Raw genomic sequence first — 20,735 nt, 5'->3', positions numbered from 1 at the left:
TTAATGAAAAATTGAAAATACATAGCCAGGAGAGGAAGCAGGGCCAGGAGCATATTTCAGAGGGCCAGGAGTGGATGATAAACTGATGGAGGACCAAACAGAGATGCTGAAGTCCCTAACTGAGCTAACTGTGTGCCAGACCCTCCCCAAACTCCACCTCACATTCCTTGCATGTGCCCTGCCTGTTGCAGTACCCCTTGCACTCCAGCCTTCGGACAGGTTCCTTAACTACAGCTGGACTCACACACAGCTATGAGCGCCTCCATTAAGAGGCTATTCCTCAGTGTTCTGTGCCTCGCAAGACATTGAATTCTGTGTATTGGTTATTGCTGTTTAATATAAATGTACTCATAGGAGAAAAATAAAGACTCATTTTCTTTCTACATATGGTGGTTACTGCAGGAATTCATACACAGTGGGAAAGGGCACATATGCAGACTACAGATCACACTCAGGAAACAATCACCACAAGGGTCATTCCAGGCAGCAAGTAAACAAAGCCTGGCTGAATGCATTGCAGAAAGACACATTACTGTGGCTCACTGTCAAAATGTTGCTTCAAAGCCTCCCTGATTCGAATAGCCTCCCTATTGTGTCCCTTTAATAGCCCCAGTATCTGGCAGCTCAAAATCTGGTGCCAGGAGATCTGACTCCACACTCCACCCTAGGAAAACTTTTCCCCTTTAGTTTCATAAATATTATGAAAAGTACAGCAGGCTGCTATGACCATGGGAATATTTTCCTCACTGAGATCTAACCTGCCATAAAGGCAGCGCCAGCGAGCCTTTAAACTGCCAAACATACATTCAACAGTCATTCTGCATCTGCTCAGCCAGTTGCTGAAGCGTTCCTTGCTGCTGTCAACGTTTCCACTGTAAGGCTTCATGAGCCATGGAAGTAAGGTGTAGGCTGGATCTCCCATGAGTACTACGGGCATTTCAACATCCCACATTGGGAACTTCTGGTCTGGAAAGAAAGTCCCTGCTTGCAGCTTGCTATAGACGCTAGTGTTCTTGAAGATGCGGGTGTCATGCACCTCCCCTGACCACCCTGCTTTGATATCAGTGAAACAACCCCCGTGATCCACAAGCACCCTACAATACCACACAGAAGTAGCCCTTTCTATTGATGTGCTCCATTGCAAGATGGTCTGGGGCCAAAATTGGGATATGCATGCCATCTGCCACCCCAGAACAGTTAAGGAATCCCATTCCTTCAAAGCCATCCACTATTTCATGCACATTTCCCAGAGTCACAGTCCTTCATAGCAGTATGTGATGGAATGGCCTTGCACACTTGTGTAAACATGACCCCCACGCTCAACTTCCCAACTCCAAACTGATTCATGACCAACCTGTAGTAGCTGGAGCCAACTTCCACACAGCAATTGCCACGTGCTTCTCCACCGAGAGAACAGCTCTCATTTTGGTGTCCTTGCAGCACAGGGCAGAGGTGAGCTCTGCTCACAGTTCCAGGAAGTTGGCTTTGTGCATCCAAAAGTTTTTCAGCCACTGCTCCTCATCCTAGACCTGTATAAAAGTATGATCCCACCACTCAGTGCTTGTTTCCCGAGCGCAGTAGCAAAGGTCCACTGTGTGCAGCTGCTCCATGAATGCCAAAAGTAATCTGGAATGGTTTCTTTCCATGGCACACAGCAGGACAGGCTCCTTGGATTCCTATTCAGATTTGCAGCTGATGAAATACTGTATGATTAGCCACATTGCCTAACCACGATGCCAGGGCACTAGGAATGTGCCTGGCGGGCAATAAACCTGGCTGAGTGCCTTTGACACTGAACCGTGCTTGTGTCTGTCTTTTTTATAAGTAACATTGAGGTCTGCTGAATTAACATGCTGCGCTATTTACTAATTACATTAACATTTTAAGGACAGAAGCAGAGGGCACCCTGAACACCATTACTAAGGCAATGACATTTTAGCCTTTAGCACTTAACGACACTGGTTAGTACTGTCGAGGTTTGCTGAACCAATTCTCTGTGCAAAGCTAAACAGCACAAAGAAAGAACACGCCCACCCACCAGCCAACTGACAACTGTGGGGAAGGAAAGAACACAAGGAATGGGTACTCCTTGGGTCGCAGGAGGTGGGGAGGGCTGAGATTGGTGAGAAGAAGGGGACCGGGTATCATAGCTACACCTCTGTTCCCTTCCAGGTGACAGAGTGCCCACCCCCACGAAGCTGTCAGGCCTCTTGCATTTCTGGAATACTCCTGCTCCCAGCCAGAGCCCTGGGTGACAATAACTGGCATATCAGCTGTGCTTACCCAGCAACTCAGGTTGAGTGCAAACACCTTTGAGAGTCTGGGATCAGGGGTGCAGAGTGACAAAACAAGTTTCTTCAAACCACAGTCATGTTTATTTTGCACAGGAAAAAAGCACAAGAGCAAAAAGGATTTTAAACTAACTGTTTTCACACATGCCTGTCTTACCTAAAAGCCTGTCATCCCCAGTCATCAGATAGGCAGGTCTCGCTTCTTCAGACACCCCAGCAGGGTCCCTGAGTTTCTGTCTCACTTCTCCAAATAATTATCTGAGCAGCCAGCCTCCTCTATAGAGGGAGTCCCTGTTTTGGGTCCCAGGCCTGGCGCAGCTCATGAAACCCAGTTCTGTAAGTTGGCTGGAGAAAGGAGGTAGAATATTCAAAGCAAATAGTTTGGGCATTGTTTCTTAGAAAGGGACTGCCAAGGTGTGACTCATCATGAGCCATTCACCTTCCCTTTCTGCTCATTTTCTTACAGGCCTCTCCCCCCCCCCCCCATTAAACTAATCAAATTATTCACACAGTAAATATCCCAATATCCAGGTCAACATACAGAATTCATCAGCATTACAGAGCAGCTCCAACTTTGTCATGGGGGGGTTGGGGTGGAGAAATTGGGCCAAGGAACACCTGGGAAATGTGTGGAGGGGGTCAGTGTGACATAGGGGAGATTTTGGGACTATGGTTCCATAGCATTATGGAATCATTGGACTGGAAGGGACCTCGAGAGGTCATCTAGTCCAGTCCCCTGCACTCGTGGCAGGGCTAAGTATTATCTAGACCATCCCTGACAGGTGTTTGTCCAGCCTGCTCTTAAAATTCCCAATGATGGAGATTCTACAACCTCCCTCGGTGATTTTATTCCAGTTCTTAACCACCCTGACAGTTAGGAAGTTTCCAAATGTCCAATCTAAACCTCCCTTGCTACAATTTAAGCCCCTTGCTTCTTGTCCTATCCTCAGAAGTTAAGAACAATTCTTCTCCCTCCTCCTTGTAACAACCTTTTATGTACTTGAAAACTGTTATCCTGGCCCCTCTCAGTCTTCTCTTCTGCAGACTAAACAAACCCAATTTTTTCAATCTTCCCTCATAGCTCATGTTTTCTAGACCTTTAATCATTTTTGTTGCTCTTCTCTGGACTATCTCCAATTTGGCCACATCTTTCCTGAAATATGGCACTCAGAACTAGACACAATACTCCAGTCAAGGATTAATCAGCGCAGCATAAAGAGGAAGAATTATTTCTCGTGTCTTGCTTACAATACTCCTGCTAATACATCCCAGAAAGATGTTCAGGTTTTTTGTAACAGTGTTACACTTTCAACTCATATTTAGCTTGTGATCCACTATGACCCCCAGATCCCTTTCCGCAGTACTCCTTCCTAGGTAGTCATTTCCCATTTTGTAGGAGTGCAACTAATTGTTCCTTCCTAAATGGAGTACTTTGCATTTGTCTGTATTGAATTTCATCCTATTTACTTCGGATCATTTCTCCAGTTTGTCTGGATCATTTTGAATTTTAATCCTATCCTCCAAAGCACTTGCAACCCCTCCCAGCTTGGTATTGTCCACAAACTTTATAAGTGTACTCTCTATGCCATTATTGAAATCATTGATGAAGATATTGAACAGAACCGGACCCAGAATCGATCCCTGTGGGACCCCACTCATTATGCCTTTCTGGCATGACTGTGAATCACCAATAACCATTCTCTGGGAATGGTTTTCCAACCAGTTTTGCACCCAGCTTATAGTAGCTCCATCTAGGTTGCATTTCCCTAGTTTGTTTATGAGAAGGTCATGTGAGACAGTGTCAAAAGCTTTACTAAATTCAAAATATACCACATCTACCTCTTCCCCCCAACCACAAGGCTTGTTACCCTGTGAAAGAAAGCTAACTATCAGGTTGGTTTGACACAATTTGTTCTTGACAAATCCATGCCAACTGTTACTTATCACCTTGTCATCTTCTAGATGTTTACAAATTGATTGCTTAATTATTTGCTCCATTATCTTTCCGGGTATAGAAGTTAAGCTGTAATTCTCTGGGTTGTCCTTATTTCACTTTTTATAGATTGGCACTATATTTGCCCTTTTCCAATCTTCTGGAATCTCTCCCACCTTCCATGACTTTTCAGAGATAAATCGTTAATGGCTCAGATATCTCCTCAGTCAGCAACTTGAGTGTTCTAGGATGCATTTAATCAGGCTCTGGTGACTTGGAGACATCTAACTTTCTAAATAATTTTTAACTTGTTCTTTGCCAAATTTAGCCTCTGATCCTACCTCATTTTCACTGGCATTCACTATGTTAGACGTCCAATCAACACCAGCCTTCTTGGTGAAAACTGAAAAAAGAAGTCATTAGTACCTTTGCCGTTTCCACATTTTCTGTTATTATCACCGCCCCCCCAACCCCCCATTGAGTAACAGGCCTACCCTGTCCTTGGTCTTCCTCTTGCTTCTAATGTATTTGTAGAATGTTTTCATATTACCATTTATGTCTCTAGCTAGTTTGATCTCATTTTGTGCTTTGGCCTTTCTAATTGTGTCCCTACAAACTTGTGTTATATGTTTTTATTCAACCTTTGTAATTTGACCTAGTTTCCACTTTTTGTAGGACTCTTATTTTTAGATCATTGAAGATCTTTTCGTTAAGCCAGGGTGGTCTCTTGCCACATTTCCTATCTCTCCTACACAGTGGGATAGTTTGCTCTTGTGCTCTTAATAATGTCTCTTTGAAAAACTGCCAACTGTCTTCAGTTGTTTTTCCCCTTAGACTTGCTTCCCATGGGATCTTACCTACCAGCTGAGTTTGCTAAAGTCTGCCTTCTTGAAATCCATTGTCTTTATTTTGCTGTTCTCCTTCCTACCATTCCTTAGAATCACGAACGCTACCATTTCATGATCACATTCACCCAAGCTGCCTTCCACTTCCAAATTCTCAACCAGTTCCTCCTTATTTGTCAAAATCAAATCTAGAACAGCTTCTCCCCTAGTAGCTTTCTCCACCTTCTGAAATAAAAAATTGTCTCCAATACATTCCAAGAACTTATTGGGTAATCTGGGCCCTGCTGTGTTGTTTTCCCAACAGATGTCTGGGGAGTTGAAGTCCCGCATTACCACCAAGTCCTGGGCTTTGGATGATTTTGTTAGTTGTTTAAAAAAGCTTCATCCATCTCTTCTTCCCGGTTAGGTGGTCTGTAGTAGACCCCTGCCATGACATCACCCTCGTTTTTACCCCTTTTAGCCGTACCCAGAGACTTTCAACAAGTCTGTCTCCTATTTCCATCTCAACCTCAGTTCAAGTGTAGACATTCTTAATATATAAAGCAACACTTCCTCCCTTTCCCCCTGCCTGTCCTTCCTGAGCAAGCTGTACCCTTCTATGCTAATATTCCACGTGTATTATCCCAGCAATCTGTGATGCAAACTATGTCATAGTTGTGTTTATTTACCAGCATTTTGGGTTCTTCCTGCTTATTCCCCATACTTCTCACATTAGTATACAGACATCTAAGGTATTGATTTGATCCCCCACCAGCCCAGTTCTGTCTTGTCTCTCCCTTATTTCTGCTATAACAGCCCATTCTCTCCACAGATTCCGACCCTTCTCCCAGATCTCCATGTTTTTGACTTACCTGTGGGCTTTGGTCACCTGCCGCCTTCAAACCTAGTTTAAAGCCGTTCTCACTGGGTTAGCAAATATGCTCTTCCCCTTCTTCGATAGGTGGACCCCATCTCTGCTTTACAGTCCTTCTTCCTGGAACAGCATCCCATGGGCAAGGAAGCGGAAACCCTCCTGGCGACACCATCCTCACAGCCAGGCATTTACCTCCAGGATGCAGCTGTCTCTGCCTAGGCCCCTACCCTTGCCTGAAAGGGTTGAAGAGAACACCATGTGCATGCCCAACTCTTTCACCTGTACTCCCAGAGCCCTGTAGTCACTTTCTGATCTGCTGAGGGTCTTACCTTGCAGTATCATTAGTGCCCACATGGATAAGTAGCATGGGGTAGTAGTCAGAGGGCTGGATGATCCTCGACAATCCCCCCATAACATCTTGGATACGGGCCCCTGGCAGGCAGCATACCTCCTGGGATGCCATGTCAGGCTGACAGATGGGTGCCTCTGTCCCCCTCAGGTCTCCAACCACCACTACCCTATGTTTCCTCCTGGGAGTGGAGACGGTGATCCTCCCAGCCTTGGGGAAACATGGCTTCTCCTCCACCACCTTTTGGGGGGCCTCATCACTCAATGCCAGGGCAGCATATCGGTTTTCCAACACCATGGTGGGTGGGTTGGGAGTAGGGGTGGAGCACTGCCTGCTGCCAGAAGTAACCAGCAGCCAGTGTCCTCCCTGTGACAGAGCCATGCCCTCCTCCCCCGATGGTGAGACAGCAGTTCTCTGTAGCTGGATAGCTTCCTCAGCCTTGAATGTCTCCATATGAATACTCTCAAGGAATTCCTTGTGGGCATGTATGCTCCTCAGCCTGCCTACCTCCTTCTGTAGCTCTCCCACCTACTTCCTGAGATTTTCCATCAGCAGGTACCTTTCACACTGGATGGTCCCCCTGTTGCCCTAGATTTCGGGGGTGTCTATACCCCCAGAATGCGATTAAGCTAATTGCATCCATATTATATGCACTCAGCCACTATGAATTAATGAAATAGAACACCACATAGTTAAGGGTTAATTTGGAGACAGGCTTTCAGACGCAAGGTCATAACTACTGGCAGTTTTGCTAATCAGTATGGGAGGAAGGGAAGAAAACATAAATAACAGAGAGTGAAAGAAACTATGTGGATGGACAGGCTTGAGTCTAGATGCCTCTGATAGTAAAAGTTTATTGAAAGTTAGGAAAAGGGATGATTTAGTAGGGGTCATTATGACCTATATGTTTTGTAGAAGTTAGTTATAAAAAGTTTAGATAATAGAGTGTATTTGGGAGCAGTCCTTGGGAGCTATGCTGGTAGAGACATTTTCCTGATAGCTTTACTCCCCAGCAGGGAGGCGTTTGGCCAGTACTGACCTGTCATTGATGAGCCACACCATATCAGAATATAGGTAAATACCTGGGATGTTCTAAATCTATTGCTTATGTCTGTCTGTGATTAAATCTAAGCAACCACAGTGTTAGACAAAAACATGCTTACTTACATTACTCCTTGATCAGACAGAATTGCTGAGTTCCTGTTGACTTATTCCTTACACCGCCTGGAGTGAAATAGTTAAATCACCCCTATTGGGGGTTCTGATAACCCTAGATAACACCCCAACCTGGCTTTCTGTGAGTGGGAAACCCTTGTGATTATATTACATCTCCCTCCCACAAAATCCCTCTCAAACTCCCCTGTTTGCAATCCCCTCTACACTAGCTCCCCTTCATCGCTTAGCCTCTGGCTTTTAAGGTCTTCTCTCCTAGGTCAGTTTACACCTTTGTTAATCACACAGCAGGAGGGTGATCACAAGGCTGATTGAGGCTGATCAAAGATGATCAAGGATGATTTAGGGAACAAAGGCTCAAAGAGTCCTGGGACACACAATCCCAACTGACCCAGTAACTGAAATAACCTGAAAGAGAAAGAAATACACAGACAGACAGACAAACAAACTCACTCACCCCAAGAGTAGTACTCGCATCTTGTTCGTTCAGCAGGGGGGGATCTCCTTCTTCCCCCTCTCAAACTCCCATTTCCAGTCCCCTGTTCACCATCAGGGAATCCCACACCATAAACACAGAATCTGGATTCTGCCAGAGACAACTGGTATCTGCTGAGATGGGGGGGGTGTCACACTTTAAATATTTGTCGCCCACCAACAGCTTGAGTCACACACCCCCAAGTATGCTTCCCCCTTACCCTCAGCGGCTCCTCCCTGCGGCTCCCAGGTGTTAGCTCAGTGTGGAGAGGGAGCAGCAAACAGCTGGGAGCCGCAGGGAGGGGCCACGGCTTTAGCTCTATGCGGAGAAGCAGCAGCAAAAGCAGCAGCTCTCCCTGCAGCTCCCAGCTGTTTGCTGCTGCCTCTCCCCATGGCCACAACTCCCAGCTTGCCGGCTCCAGTAGCGGCCATGTAGGGAGGGGGCCTGGTGGCACCATGTAACCAAGCAGGGCCAGCAAACCCTTGTAAAAAACTGGGGAGCCCCCCCCATGCTTCACCTCTGGCTTCTGCCCAGCAAGGAGGGGGGCTCCAGCCCCATGGGGCATGCCTGCTGGGGCTCAGGGATTCAGCAAGAGCAAGGCTGAAGCCCTGAGCCCCAGAAGGTGCGCCCCAGTTCTTGAGATGCTGAAGGTTGTCATATGCAACTCAGAGGGTCAGTAAGATTGGCCACCCCGATATGGAGTCTGCACTCTCTCCTTATGATAGTCCAGTTTCACTTTATTTGACATACTTCTTTCAAATGTTATTATTTTCACTCTTCTTCTCTCTCTGTGGCTCAGTGACTTCCCCGCTTCCTCCGCCCTCATATCTTTTCCCTATGCCCTGTGGCCCAGGCACCTTTGCTGAAATCTTACGTTCCTTGCACTGACAATATGCTCCATCCCTGCCACAAACATGTGCTTTCTAGTGATGTCATCGGAAACTTCTGGGGACTGAAAGGGTCTCACTTCATCCACTCTCTTTCTGTAGCAACCACAATCTGTTTTCCCTGTAGGTTCCTGGGATCTTTGAGTCGGTCCCTCCTAAAGTCACATGGCCTGATTCTTCTTTTTCACATTCTCCTTTCCCAGAGGAATCAGAGTCTGTTGCATCTAAATTATAGTATTTAATTCACTAGAGTTATCCACACACTGGGGGATATTTATATACTCCCTTCCATTTCTCCTGACTTACTAGAGTCCCTATTTCCTCAAAATGGGCTTTCCTGACATATAATACCGCTGACTTACTGCATTATGGGACCTCTGGGCTCCCTCTTCTTCCTTACTGTGCTGAACCCCACCAGCCAATACTCACCTCTTCCAGATCTCCTAGTCTCTGGTCTTCTCTCTGTCAGAAAGAAGCATTTCTAGAGGGACTTCCCTACTGTCCGGAACCTTCACTGTCTGGGACTTGGAATCTCTGTGTTTTAGGAGCCTCTTTGATGATGAGTGTCTGGCTCTGTGTGTTCACAGGAGCGATGGGGATGGTTAAATCCACCAAAAGCAGAGTGTCCAGCACCTTTGAGCAACTTAGGAGCTGGCTCTGGTTACTGGCTGGGGTTAAAATAATAGAACACTTTTTTCTGACAAGCGTCCCATGTATTCAACTGATGTCCCTTGTTTTCTTCCCCTGAGCAGGGTTTCCAGTTTCCAAACCTGATGTGATCTCCCAGCTGGAAAAAGGGGAAGAGCCGTGGGTCTCAGAAATCCAGGACTCAGAGGAACAAGGGATCCTGAGAGGTGCCTGCACAGGTGAGGCATCATTAAACCAACTCAAAAACTGTCAGTGCCTGAAGGAAAGAGCTGGGATTCCCTACAAAGATCTTGTGAACTCTCTGAATTCAGGATTTTCCCCAGCATGTGTCATACCCTCAGGGCAGATATTGCTCATGACTTCCTACCTATCGTGACTGACATTTAGCTTCTTCCCTGACCTGCTGTCATCCTGAGTGTTTGAATAGGATGTGGAAACAAAATTTCTCCCCTTTTCTCTCCCTTATGGGGAAAAAAGTTTAGGTAATTCAGTTCCTGATTCTTCCCCATCTCTCCAGCACATCTCTCCCATTTTCCATTCCTGTTTGTGGTTTCTCTGTCTATCCCAGCAGGTGATGAGATGGTGAGTGAGAAGGAGGGTCAGAATCTTCAGCAGATGGATGCTGAGCAAGTGGAATCACACAGGATGTTATTGCAGAGATCCAAAGGGAATGTGTCCAGATGTCTTGAGGAAGGAAAACTGTATGAGAGTCAGCACAGGCCAGAGAGCCAGCCAGGGGAGAAAGAGGGTAAATCCATTACTTGTCAGGCAACTCACAAAGACCTCAGGGGAACCACAGGACAGCACACAAACCTCACAGAAGAGGGAAAAAACACATGCACTGAGTGTGGGAAAAACTTCCGAGGACGCTCAGGCCTTAGTAATCATAAGAGAATCCATACGGGAGAGAGACCCTATGAATGCAGTGAGTGCGGGAAAACCTTCACTCAGAGTTCTCACCTCATTAGACATGAGAGAATCCACACTCGGGAGAGACCCTACGAATGCTGTGAGTGCAGGAAAAGCTTCACTCGGAACTCAGACCTTATTACACATCAGAGGATCCACACAGGGGAGCGGCCCTACGTATGCTCTGTGTGTGGGAAAACCTTCGCTCAGCGCTCAGCCCTTACTAAACATCAGAGGATCCACACTGGGGAGAGACCCTATGAATGCAGCGAGTGCGGGAAAAGCTATACTCGGAGCTCAGACCTTATTACACATCAGAGGATCCACACAGGGGAGAGACCCTATGAATGCCGTGAGTGTGGGAAAACCTTTACTTGGCGCTCAGCCCTTACTACACATCAGAGTATCCACACAGGGGAGAGACCCTATGAATGCCGTGAGTGTGGGGAAACCTTTGCTCAGCGCTCAGCTCATATTAGACACCAGAAAATCCATGCAGGGGAAAGGCCCTATGAATGCTGTGAGTGTAGGAAAAGCTTTACTGAGAGCTCACACCTTATCACACACCAGCGAATCCACACAGGAGAGAAGCCCTACGAATGCGGTGAGTGCGGGAAGCGGTTCAGCCAGAGCTCGTACCTTACTAAACATCAGAGAATCCACACGGGAGAGAGACCCTATGGATGCCGTGAGTGCGGGAAACGGTTCACTGATCACTCTAGCCTTACTAAACATCAGAGAATCCACACCGGGGAGCGGCCCTATGAATGTGGTCAGTGCGGGAAAAGCTTCACTGAGAGTTCACACCTTATTACACATCAGAGAATCCACGCCGGCGGACGCTGCCACGAATGCAGCGAGTGCGGGAAAAGCTTCACTGAGCACTCAACCCTTACCAAACATCAGCGCGTCCACACAAGAGAGAAACACCATCAGTGCACTGAGTGCGGGAAAACCTTCTCGCAACGCTCACACCTTATGAATCATGGGAGAATCCACACCGGGGAGAGGCCCTACGAATGCAGCGAGTGCGGGAAAACCTTCACTTGGCACTCAGCCCTTAGACATCAGAGAATCCACAGTGGGGAGAGACCCTATGAATGCAGCGAGTGCGGGAAATGCTTTACTGAGAGCTCACAACTTGCTAGGCATCAGAAATTCCACAAGGGAAATGATAAACCATAAAAACCATATCCAGGGCTCACAAATGATTTTTTCCCCTTTAATACTTTTTCCTAATTCTGACATCAAGACCGTTAAGGCTGCCTGCACCATTTGCTTCACCATGGTCCCTCAGCACCCCATGTGGTTTCCCATTTTTGTTTTTTACAGCTTGCCCTTCTTTGGGGTGAATCTCATGGGCCTTTCTGTAAAACTCCATAGTCCTATGACTCAGGGGAATGTGTGGCCCTCCTGCCAGGCATGTCAGTCAGCTCAAGGTGTGGGAGATACGGGTCTAGCTATATCAACATAAAATCTACCCGGGCTTCATCCCCAGTAGGATTTTCTGTGGAGTTAGGTAGCTCTCATTAGCTATCCTGATGTAAAAGCCCAACTATTCTTACAGTAATGACATAGACCATATCTAGGGTTATCGAGTTCATTTCCTTATGACCTGACCCAGCCTCCATCTCCTAGTCAAAGCCAATCTGGAGCATCACATTTATACTCTTCCTCCCATTGCAAAGTGACTGTTAAAGCCACGGAGTTCACCCTCTGGAACAGATCGTCTCATTCCCAGTTGTTCACACATTGGATTTGGGTGTGCTCAAGACGTTTTGTACCCTTTTTCCTCATTTAAATTACACGTAAATATAACAAAGAGCAGAAGCAGGGTGGGGGAAAGTGTGGTTTCAGCCTCTGGGGCACCTGAAGGGGATGGGTGATTCGCAGGGATTCCCTCCCGCAGCATCGCCCCAGCTGTGTTACCTTCTAAGTTTATCTTCTGCACTTTCTGCCTATCCACCTCCCAGAATGTCGATGCAGTGTCCTCAGCGCTCAGAGGCTAATACGCTTGAAGTCTAGAAAGGAGCTGTGATGCTATCAGGTTGCCAGCTCAGACCAAGGCAGCAGCCTAATTCACTCACATGTGAAGAGAAATCAACGGAGTGTCAAAAGGTATCCTACTGTGATCAGGCCAATTCACTTCTGTGTTGGTATATTTCAGAGGAAATGTAATGTTATTGTTCTTGCTTATCCATAAACCTGTTGGTTGCTATAACATTACATTATCTATGCCCCTATACCTAGTTAACCCTTGACCAAAAGCATGTGTTTGTATTAGGATGAGAATATACTTGATGTGTAAACTTCATTTCAACTAATGAAAGATTGCTTGGAATGCTCAAATGAATGCATAATGGTACTATTCTTGCATCGGGATTGGAGCCTTGGAGTGGTAAATGAAGAAGCATGCTGACGTCAAAGCATGGGTCATTGTGTTTGACACTGGGAAATCTACAAACTTAGCCCTGGTCCACACTACACAGTTATGTCATCGTAAGGCAGCTTATGTTGACCTAACTATGTCAGTGTACACACTACAGCCTTGCTCCTGCCAATGTAAAGGTCCCGTTACACTGACATAATAAATTCACCTCCATGAGAAGCATAGGGTTTACGTAGTTAGGGTGACGCAGTATCAGTGTAGACACTGTGTTACTTACATCGGCTCTTGGCTTACATCCGCTGGTGCCATGAAATTGATAAGAAGGCCCGGCTCCCCAGCCAGGCTGCTGCCAGGTCTCTGCTTCAAGCCAGGCTGACACCCAGGCTCCCAATTTTGGCGGCCACTCAAACTCCCAGCTGGGAGCCTGGACCCTGAGTGTGGATCTCCCCCCTGGAAGTGCTCTGGTGAGGACGTGCACCACCGACAGAAGGAGGGTAGTGTGGACATTAGCCACCTAGTTTGACTTACGATTATAGTGCAGACATGTCCTGAGTCTGTTAGTCAACAAAGGAAGAGGCCATGCTGTGATGAGAGCACTTGCCAGATTGCTTTCTGGAGATCAGGGAATAAGAATGAACCCTGGGAATGATCCCGTCTCTCTGAGCTGTTAGGCCACTTACAGGGAAGCATTCCAGATACAAGACAGAGATTCCCCAGAGTTGTTTTGGGTATCACTGGAGACTTTTGGACACTGGCAGATAACTACAGCTCTGCTATCATTTTGGACTTACAAACTTGGTCTCACCTGTATTTTACCTGTTTTAACCCGGAACTCTCATTTCCTTTTCTTAGCTAATAAATCTTGAGTTAGTTTACTAGAAGAGAAATTGGCTGCAGCATTGTCGTTGGTGTGAGATCAAGAGTATCCATTGACCTGTGGTATGTGACTGGCCCTTTGGGGCTGGGAGCGTCATGGGCTGCCCTGGCTTGGTGCTCTGGAACCACTCTGAATGAAGTTCAGACAGGACCCTTGTGTAGTGTGACATCCGTCAGGGCACACTCTTTAGAGAAAGCCTCCTCAGCTTCTGTGTCTCCTTGGGTCTGACCTCAGAGTGTCCAGCACCCCTGATCCATGCCATGAGCTCCCTGCAATGAGTCTACCTGAATAGGACACCTGGTGGGAGGATTACTTGCCCCCAAAGGGACCACGCGCCCCATCTTCGCAGTCACCAGTGACTCTTAGCCAGGATTATAAAACAGAAGGGTTTTTTTAGTCATCTGGAACACAGTGTAGAACGGATCTTGTAAGCACAGAAAGCAGGATGTTACAGCAAAGGCCATCTTGTGGGGGATCCAGAGCCCTGGGCTCTTCCATCTGAATCCCAAGCCAGGAGAATGACCAGCTTCTAGCAGTCCACCCTCAGTCATGCCTTGTTGCCCCTCCTCCATCCTTTGTCTCTTTTCCAGCCAAACTGGTCACCTGGCTTCCAACTGTCTCTTTGTTCTCCAGCTCCTTCGGCTGGCTCCTTGGGCATGATGGGCTCCAGCTATCAGTTGCCAGAATACAGAGTATCCAGGGGGCTCAGGCAGCTAGATAGCACTCACACCTGCCCTCCGGGGGCCCCTGCAAAGATCACACACCCATATTCCACCACCTAGATACTTGTGCAACACATAGGGGAAACTGAGGTACGCACAGTATTCTTGCATGTCGCAGAGCAAGTACGCCCCATCACCCTGGGGGTTGGGGCAAAGGGTGTGGTAGCCCTGCACTTAAGTCTATATGACTGCTCTTAGCCTTGGGGCTGCACGGCCCAATGGACAAAGTCAATAGGGCTCCCCTCAGCTGCAGGGAAGTGAGGCCCCATGGCCAGAATCAATAAGGGAGGTTTGGTGGACTGCCTACTCAAAGAGTAGGGGGACCCAAGCCCTCCCTGCTCCACTGGGTCCCAGCCCAGGGCCCTGGCGGTGGCAAATCTGCCCGAAACACACTGATGTTGCAGGAACACTGGCTAGTCCCTCCCTGCAATGCTTATTAAATTCAGTCATTTGTCAGATATGTCCTATGTGGTGGATCTAAAGTTCCCGCTCTGCTGATGACTCATGGGGTGGTCACGGCAGGTCCACAGGAGCTCCTGTTGTTGAGGGTTTTTTCCACTTTGTTCTCTTTAAAAATATCCATCCCTGGTGCTACTCAGCACGTGCTCAAGAATTCCTTCAGCCTCCCTCTGGGATCGGGGCCCTTGATTCTTCTGGGTGCTGCACAATCAACGACTCAAATGCCATCTTGCTCATGGGTGAAGCTGGCCTCCTCTCACACAGCTGTTAGGAGAGCCAACTTTAGGATACTGTTATCACCAATACTATAAAATTGCAAGGAATCTGACCAGATATTCCACGGGAGGTATTTGTGAAAATGTTATGATTTGCCAAATATGATGATCTTGTTTATGTTTGTATCACCTTTGTATTGTGAGTTATAGATATGTAGGTTATAGCTGTATTTTGAACTTGTGCTGTGCATATGAGTGACACCCCCAGACAGATTTGCGTCAGCACTGCCTAGCCTGTTTGATGGCCCATCAACAGTCATCAGCTGTACAATGAACCCATTGAAAAAGCCAGGGACTAACACCTTACAAGTCAGCAAGGCACATGGTCTGCTTATGGACATAACTGTAAGCCTTTTCCATGCCATGTGCTGTGAAGCTTGTGTTTGGGGCAGGAAGTACAGGCCACATGGCAAAAGGAATATAAAGGGCAGCTGCATCATCTCTATTTTGTCTTCATTCCTGCTTCTTCCTCTTTTCTACAAACAAAGATCTGAACAAAGGACTGAATGACTCATCCAAGTTGTGGATGTGTTTCAGAGGGACTTTCAAGCCAGCAAACTCACCAACACTGCTGAGAACCTGATATATGGACTCTGAAGTCTCTGTATGTGTCTGAGTGTTTTATCATTCAACAGCTCTCTTCTTGTTCTTTCTTTTTTCCTTATAAACCTTTAGTTTTAGGTGCTAAAGGATTAGCTGGCAGCTTGGTACTTAGGGTAAGATACAACCTAATACTGACCTGGTAACATGGCTGACCCTTTGGGGTCAGAAGGTCATTGTGTATATGTGAGCAGAGTTTTAAAATAACTTCTCACTGTACTGGAGGTAGGTACTGACTGGAATGCAATAAACGGGGCAGCGTGGTTTCTTTTTTTAGCTTCTTGATAACCAGTGGGGGGGGGGGGGGATCAGAAGCACAGTTTGTGACTGATGGAAGAGTTTAACTTCCGTGTTGACCACCAGTTCTGAGAGTATCTGCTCTCCCTTTTGCAGCCTGCCCTGAACTTGGCATTTTCAGGGAGGGCTGCCCCAGGCACCAAAGAGTCACACCAGGCACTCCACCCCGCAGGTGATTACACATAATACACTCAGCTGTGAGAGCCTCATTGGTGTATGTGCTTGTGAATTTCCTCTTCCTTCCCCTTTATAGCTACTCTTCTCTATAGGACTGAAGTCTACCTCAGCATTACATAGTTACGTTTGCATGGAGGTGGAATAAAAATCTACTTACGGAAAGTGAATGAATCTTTATTGTCCTCCAACACACGGTGACTGTTGCTAACATCCGGAGACAGTAGCAATAGGTGCATGTGCGTTGTCAGAGCAGTGTACACAGAACAGTCATTACAAGGTTCATACCATGGTACAAAAAACCAGTGCCAGCAACACACATTACTGGGGCTCACTGTTAAAATGCTCCTTCAAAGCCTACCTGATCCAAATAGCTCCCTGCTGAGCCTCTCTTACAGACCTGGTATCTGGCTGCTCAAAATCAGCTGGCAGCTGTTCAACTTCCATGCTCCACCCTTAAGAAAACTTCTTCCCCTTTACGTCACAGATATGAAGCGTACAGCAGACAGTTATGACTGTGGGGATATTGCCCTCACTGAGATCTGACTTCCTGAGGAGACACCACGAGTGACCTTTCAAATGGCCACAGGCACATTCACCAGTCATTCTACACCCACTGAGCCTGTTGTTCAAGCTCTCCTTGCTGCTGTGAAGGTGGCCGGTGGCCGGCTTCATGAGCCACGAGAGCAAGGGTTAGGCTGGGTCTCCCAGGATCACTACTGGCATTTTCACCCTCTGGTCTGGAAAGAAAGTCCCTGCTTGCAGCTTTCTGTACAGGCCTGTGTTTCTAAAGAGGCGTGGGGAATCTTCTGGTCCCCCAGAAGTATCACCGCAAACTACTGTACCTGGCCCATGACATCCCCCTCGCAGGGCACCAGGGAATCCGGTGCACCCGGCAGAGGTTGCTACAGAACTTTTACTGGCCCGGGGTCTTTACCACGGTCCGGCAGTATTGCTGATCCTGTGACCCCTGTCAGAGGGTGGGGAAGGCCCGGGACAAGAGGAAAGCGGCTTTGAGACCTTTGCCCATCATAGAGGAGCCTTTCCAAAAGGTGGCCATGGACATCGTGGGGCCTCTCAGCAAGACGACCCGGTCGGGGAAGAAATACATTCTGGTGGTGGTAGATTTTGCTACCTTGAGGCAGTGGCCTTGTCTTCTATCAAAGCAGACACAGTGGCAGATGCGCTGCTGACAATTTTCAGCCAAATGGGGTCCTCCAACGATATCTTGACAGACCAAGGATCCAACTTCATGTCAGCCCTGTTCCGGTGCTTGGGGGAGAAATGTGGGGTCCGGCACATCTGGGCCTCAGCGTAACACCCCCAATCCAATGGGCTGGGGGAGAGGTTCAATGGGACGCTAAAGATGATGCTGAAAACCTTTATGAACCAGCACCCGCAGGACTGGGACAAGTACTTACCTCACCTGCTGTTTGCGTACAGGGAAGTGCCCCAGGAGTCTACCAGGTTTTTGCCTTTTGAACTGTTATATGGAAGAAGGATAAGGGGGCCCCTGGACCTGATGAGAGATTAATGGGAGGGGATGGTCACTCCCAATGGAGAATCAGTGGTGGAGTATGTCCTGAGCTTCCGAGAAAGACTTGCTGAGCTCATGGGCTTGGCCAAGGAAGCCCAGAGGAAGCAGAAGGTCTGGTATGATCTCATGGCATGGGACTGCGCCTATGCCACCGAAGGCCAGGTGATGGTTCTGTTCCCCAGGAGAAGAAACAAACTACAAACTACCTGGGAAGGCCTTTGTCAAGCAACTAAATGAGGTAAACTATGTGGTGGAGCTGTCTAACCAGGCACACTGCCACCAGGTGTACCATGTTGTTATGATGAAGCCATATTATGAAAGGGGGACTGTGGTGTTGGCCGTGTGTGGACAGTGGGAGGAGCAGGGAGATGACCCCTTAGTAGATCTATTCCCTGAGACAGAAGCTCGCTCCTCCCTGGAAACAATTCCCCTCTCTGCTCAGCTAACCCCTGCCCAGCAAGCTGAGGTCAGGGAGGTGCTGCATCCGTACCGACAGCTGCTTTCCAACCAGCCTGGACTCACTAATCAGACTGTCCACCGGGTGCAGACAGGATCACACCCGCCTATAAGATGCTCCCCCTTCTGAGTCACAGGGAAAACTACTCAGGACCTGGAAAGAGAGGTCTGGGACATGCTGGCTTTGGGGGTGATCCAGCCATCTGCCAGCCCTTGGGCCTCACCGGTGGTGCTGGTCCCCAAAAAGGACAGGTCGGTCCGGTTCTGTGTGGACTATCGGAAGCTCAATGCCATCACTATATCTGATGCCCACCCCATGTCCAGGCTGATGAGCTCCTTGACAAGCTGGGAGGAGCCCGGTACCTTACCACCATGGATCTTACAAAGGGCTACTGGCCAGTGCAACTGGATGCAAATACCAGGCTGAAAATGGCCTTTAGCACCCGTCTGGGGCTCTGAGTTCCTGACCCTGCCTTTCAGCCTCAAGGGGGTACCGGCCACCTTCCAGCACCTGGTGGATCAGCACTGAGGGGGATGGAGAGTTTTGCCGGGGCGTATATTGACAATATCTGTGTCTTTAGCCAGACCTGGGAGGACCATGTGTCCCAAGTTAGACAAGTGCTGGACTGACTCCAGAGGGCTGGGCTGACCATAAAAGCTGAGACGTGCCAGGTGGGGATGGCCAAAGTATCTTACCTGGGCCACCGGGTGAGGAGCGGCTACCTAAAGCCAGAACCAGCCAAGGTGGAGGCGATCAGAGATTGACCACTCCCCAAACCAAAAAGCAGGTCCAAGCCTTTATTGGGATGGCAGGGTATTATCAAAGATTTGTGCCACACTTTAGCTCAATAGCCACCCCCATCACTGGGTATGCAAGAAGGGGAAGCCAGACAAGGTGGTCTGGACTGAGGAGTGCCAGGAGGCTCTCTGTGCATTGAAGGAGACTCAGGTCAGTGGCCCAGTTCTGGGAAACCCAGACTTTGACAAGCCCTTTATGGTGTTCACCAATGCCTCAGACACAGGGCTGGGGGGCAGTGTTAATGCAGGTTGATGAAAAGGGGGAGAGACATCCCAATGTGTACTTGAGCAAGAAGTTGTTACCTTGGGAGCAAAACTACATGGCTATAGAGAAGGAGTGCCTGTCCATGGTGCGGGCCCTTAAGAAACTAGAGCCATATCTATTTGGGCGACACTTCACCGTGTACACCGACCACCCTCCCCTGACCTGGCTGCACCAGATGAAAGGAGCCAACGCCAAGCTCCTGAGGTGGAGCCTGCTCCTGCAGGATGATGATATGGACGTGGTCCATGTGAAGGGAAGCGCCAACAGGTTCGAGTGACCCCGCTCAGTTCAGTCTCAAATGGGAGAAGAGATGTGACGGAGCAGGGAGTGGGGAGTGTTGGCCTGGTGATGTTACATGGGAATTTCACTAGATTACTGTCTGTATTAATATTAGATGGTGGTGAGATATCAGGGTGTGACTTCACTTGAGGGATGATACGTGAGCATATAATCTGAGCCCAGGAGGGGTTGGGGCCAGGTGACACCTTCTGCCTGGGAAACTGGACAAAGGCTGGCGGAAGAGCTGGGGGGTGGCTGGGTGAGGCAGCAGGAAGGGGTTTCGGTTTTGGAGCTGACTGGGGAAATGGAGGGAAGCCCAGCCCCGGGCTTTGGGCTCCCCACCCCCCAAGATGGACCTGATGGAGGGGTCCTGTTTCCTGTACCTAAAGCTCTGCTTTGGACTGTGTTCCTGTCATCTAATAAACCTTCTGTGTTACTGTCTGGCTGAGAGTCATGGTGAATTGCAGGAAGTGGGGGGTGCAGGGCCCTGACTGCCCTACACTCTATAACAATGAGTACTTGGTAAAATAGAAATGAAATAGCAGAATGATATGCATCTGCACAGTAACAAAGCTAAATGATGAAGTGATAAGAGTATTTCAGGGAATCCCAGCAGCAGAGAAGACAAATTTGTGAACGGCTACGAGACTTTACGCAGTCAGACACACTGACAAGGGGTTCTGTGTTTCTGTAAAGTATTTCACTGAATCAAGTCTCCTACAGCATCTCAGTAGGTCACATCAGATCAGACAGAGAGGCGCTGCAGTGATGAGCATTGGGATGCCTGTGCCTTTAAGAACCCAGCCCTGGGAAGCCCACTCTGAGAGGTGCTGCCTGTGGGAGGGGAAATTAAGAAGCCCCTCTGCCTCGACCCTATTTTTGCAAACACTGGGGTCTCAGTCCACCAAGGTAGCTCTTACCCCCTCTGCCCCTGCCTGTACTGGCGTGTTATCCTCTGTTGCCGTCTGGCAGCTCCTTTCCCTCCGATCCCTGATTTTACCCCTCAGCCCCTCTCCTAACCCTGCCTCCAGCTGTTTGACCCCCCCGACCAGTCAATTTCCACCCCTCCTCAGATTCTGGCTACCCCCCCTCCTCTGATTTACCCCCTTTGAACCCCTGTAAATAGCAGTCTGCAGAATCTGATTCCAAGTCAGGGCAGGGTGAAGGGAAGTGACTTCAGCAGATGTTACTGTGCTCAGCGCACCCTCAGTACCAAATTCCTACAGGGGGCAGTTTCTCACACG

The 20,735-nt window shown here is 48.3% G+C and overlaps 1 protein-coding gene across 1 annotated transcript in view; it reads left to right on the top strand.

Annotated features, from left to right (window-relative positions):
- LOC140904241 (uncharacterized) overlaps window positions 1-20,735 on the top strand; it is a 307,623-nt gene that overhangs the window by 17,500 nt on the left and 269,388 nt on the right. Inside the window, exons 3-4 of the mRNA XM_073326716.1 lie at window positions 9,559-9,672; window positions 10,023-11,532. Of these exons, the coding sequence (XP_073182817.1) occupies window positions 9,559-9,672; window positions 10,023-11,532 (1,624 nt within the window). The remainder of the gene's footprint in view (window positions 1-9,558; window positions 9,673-10,022; window positions 11,533-20,735) is intronic.

Source organism: Lepidochelys kempii, chromosome 28, assembly GCF_965140265.1.
Source record: "Lepidochelys kempii isolate rLepKem1 chromosome 28, rLepKem1.hap2, whole genome shotgun sequence".
NCBI classification, from domain to species: Eukaryota; Metazoa; Chordata; order Testudines; family Cheloniidae; genus Lepidochelys; species Lepidochelys kempii.
The sequence above is the reverse complement of the archived record's forward strand: the minus strand, read 5'-3'. Positions and strand labels throughout refer to the sequence as shown.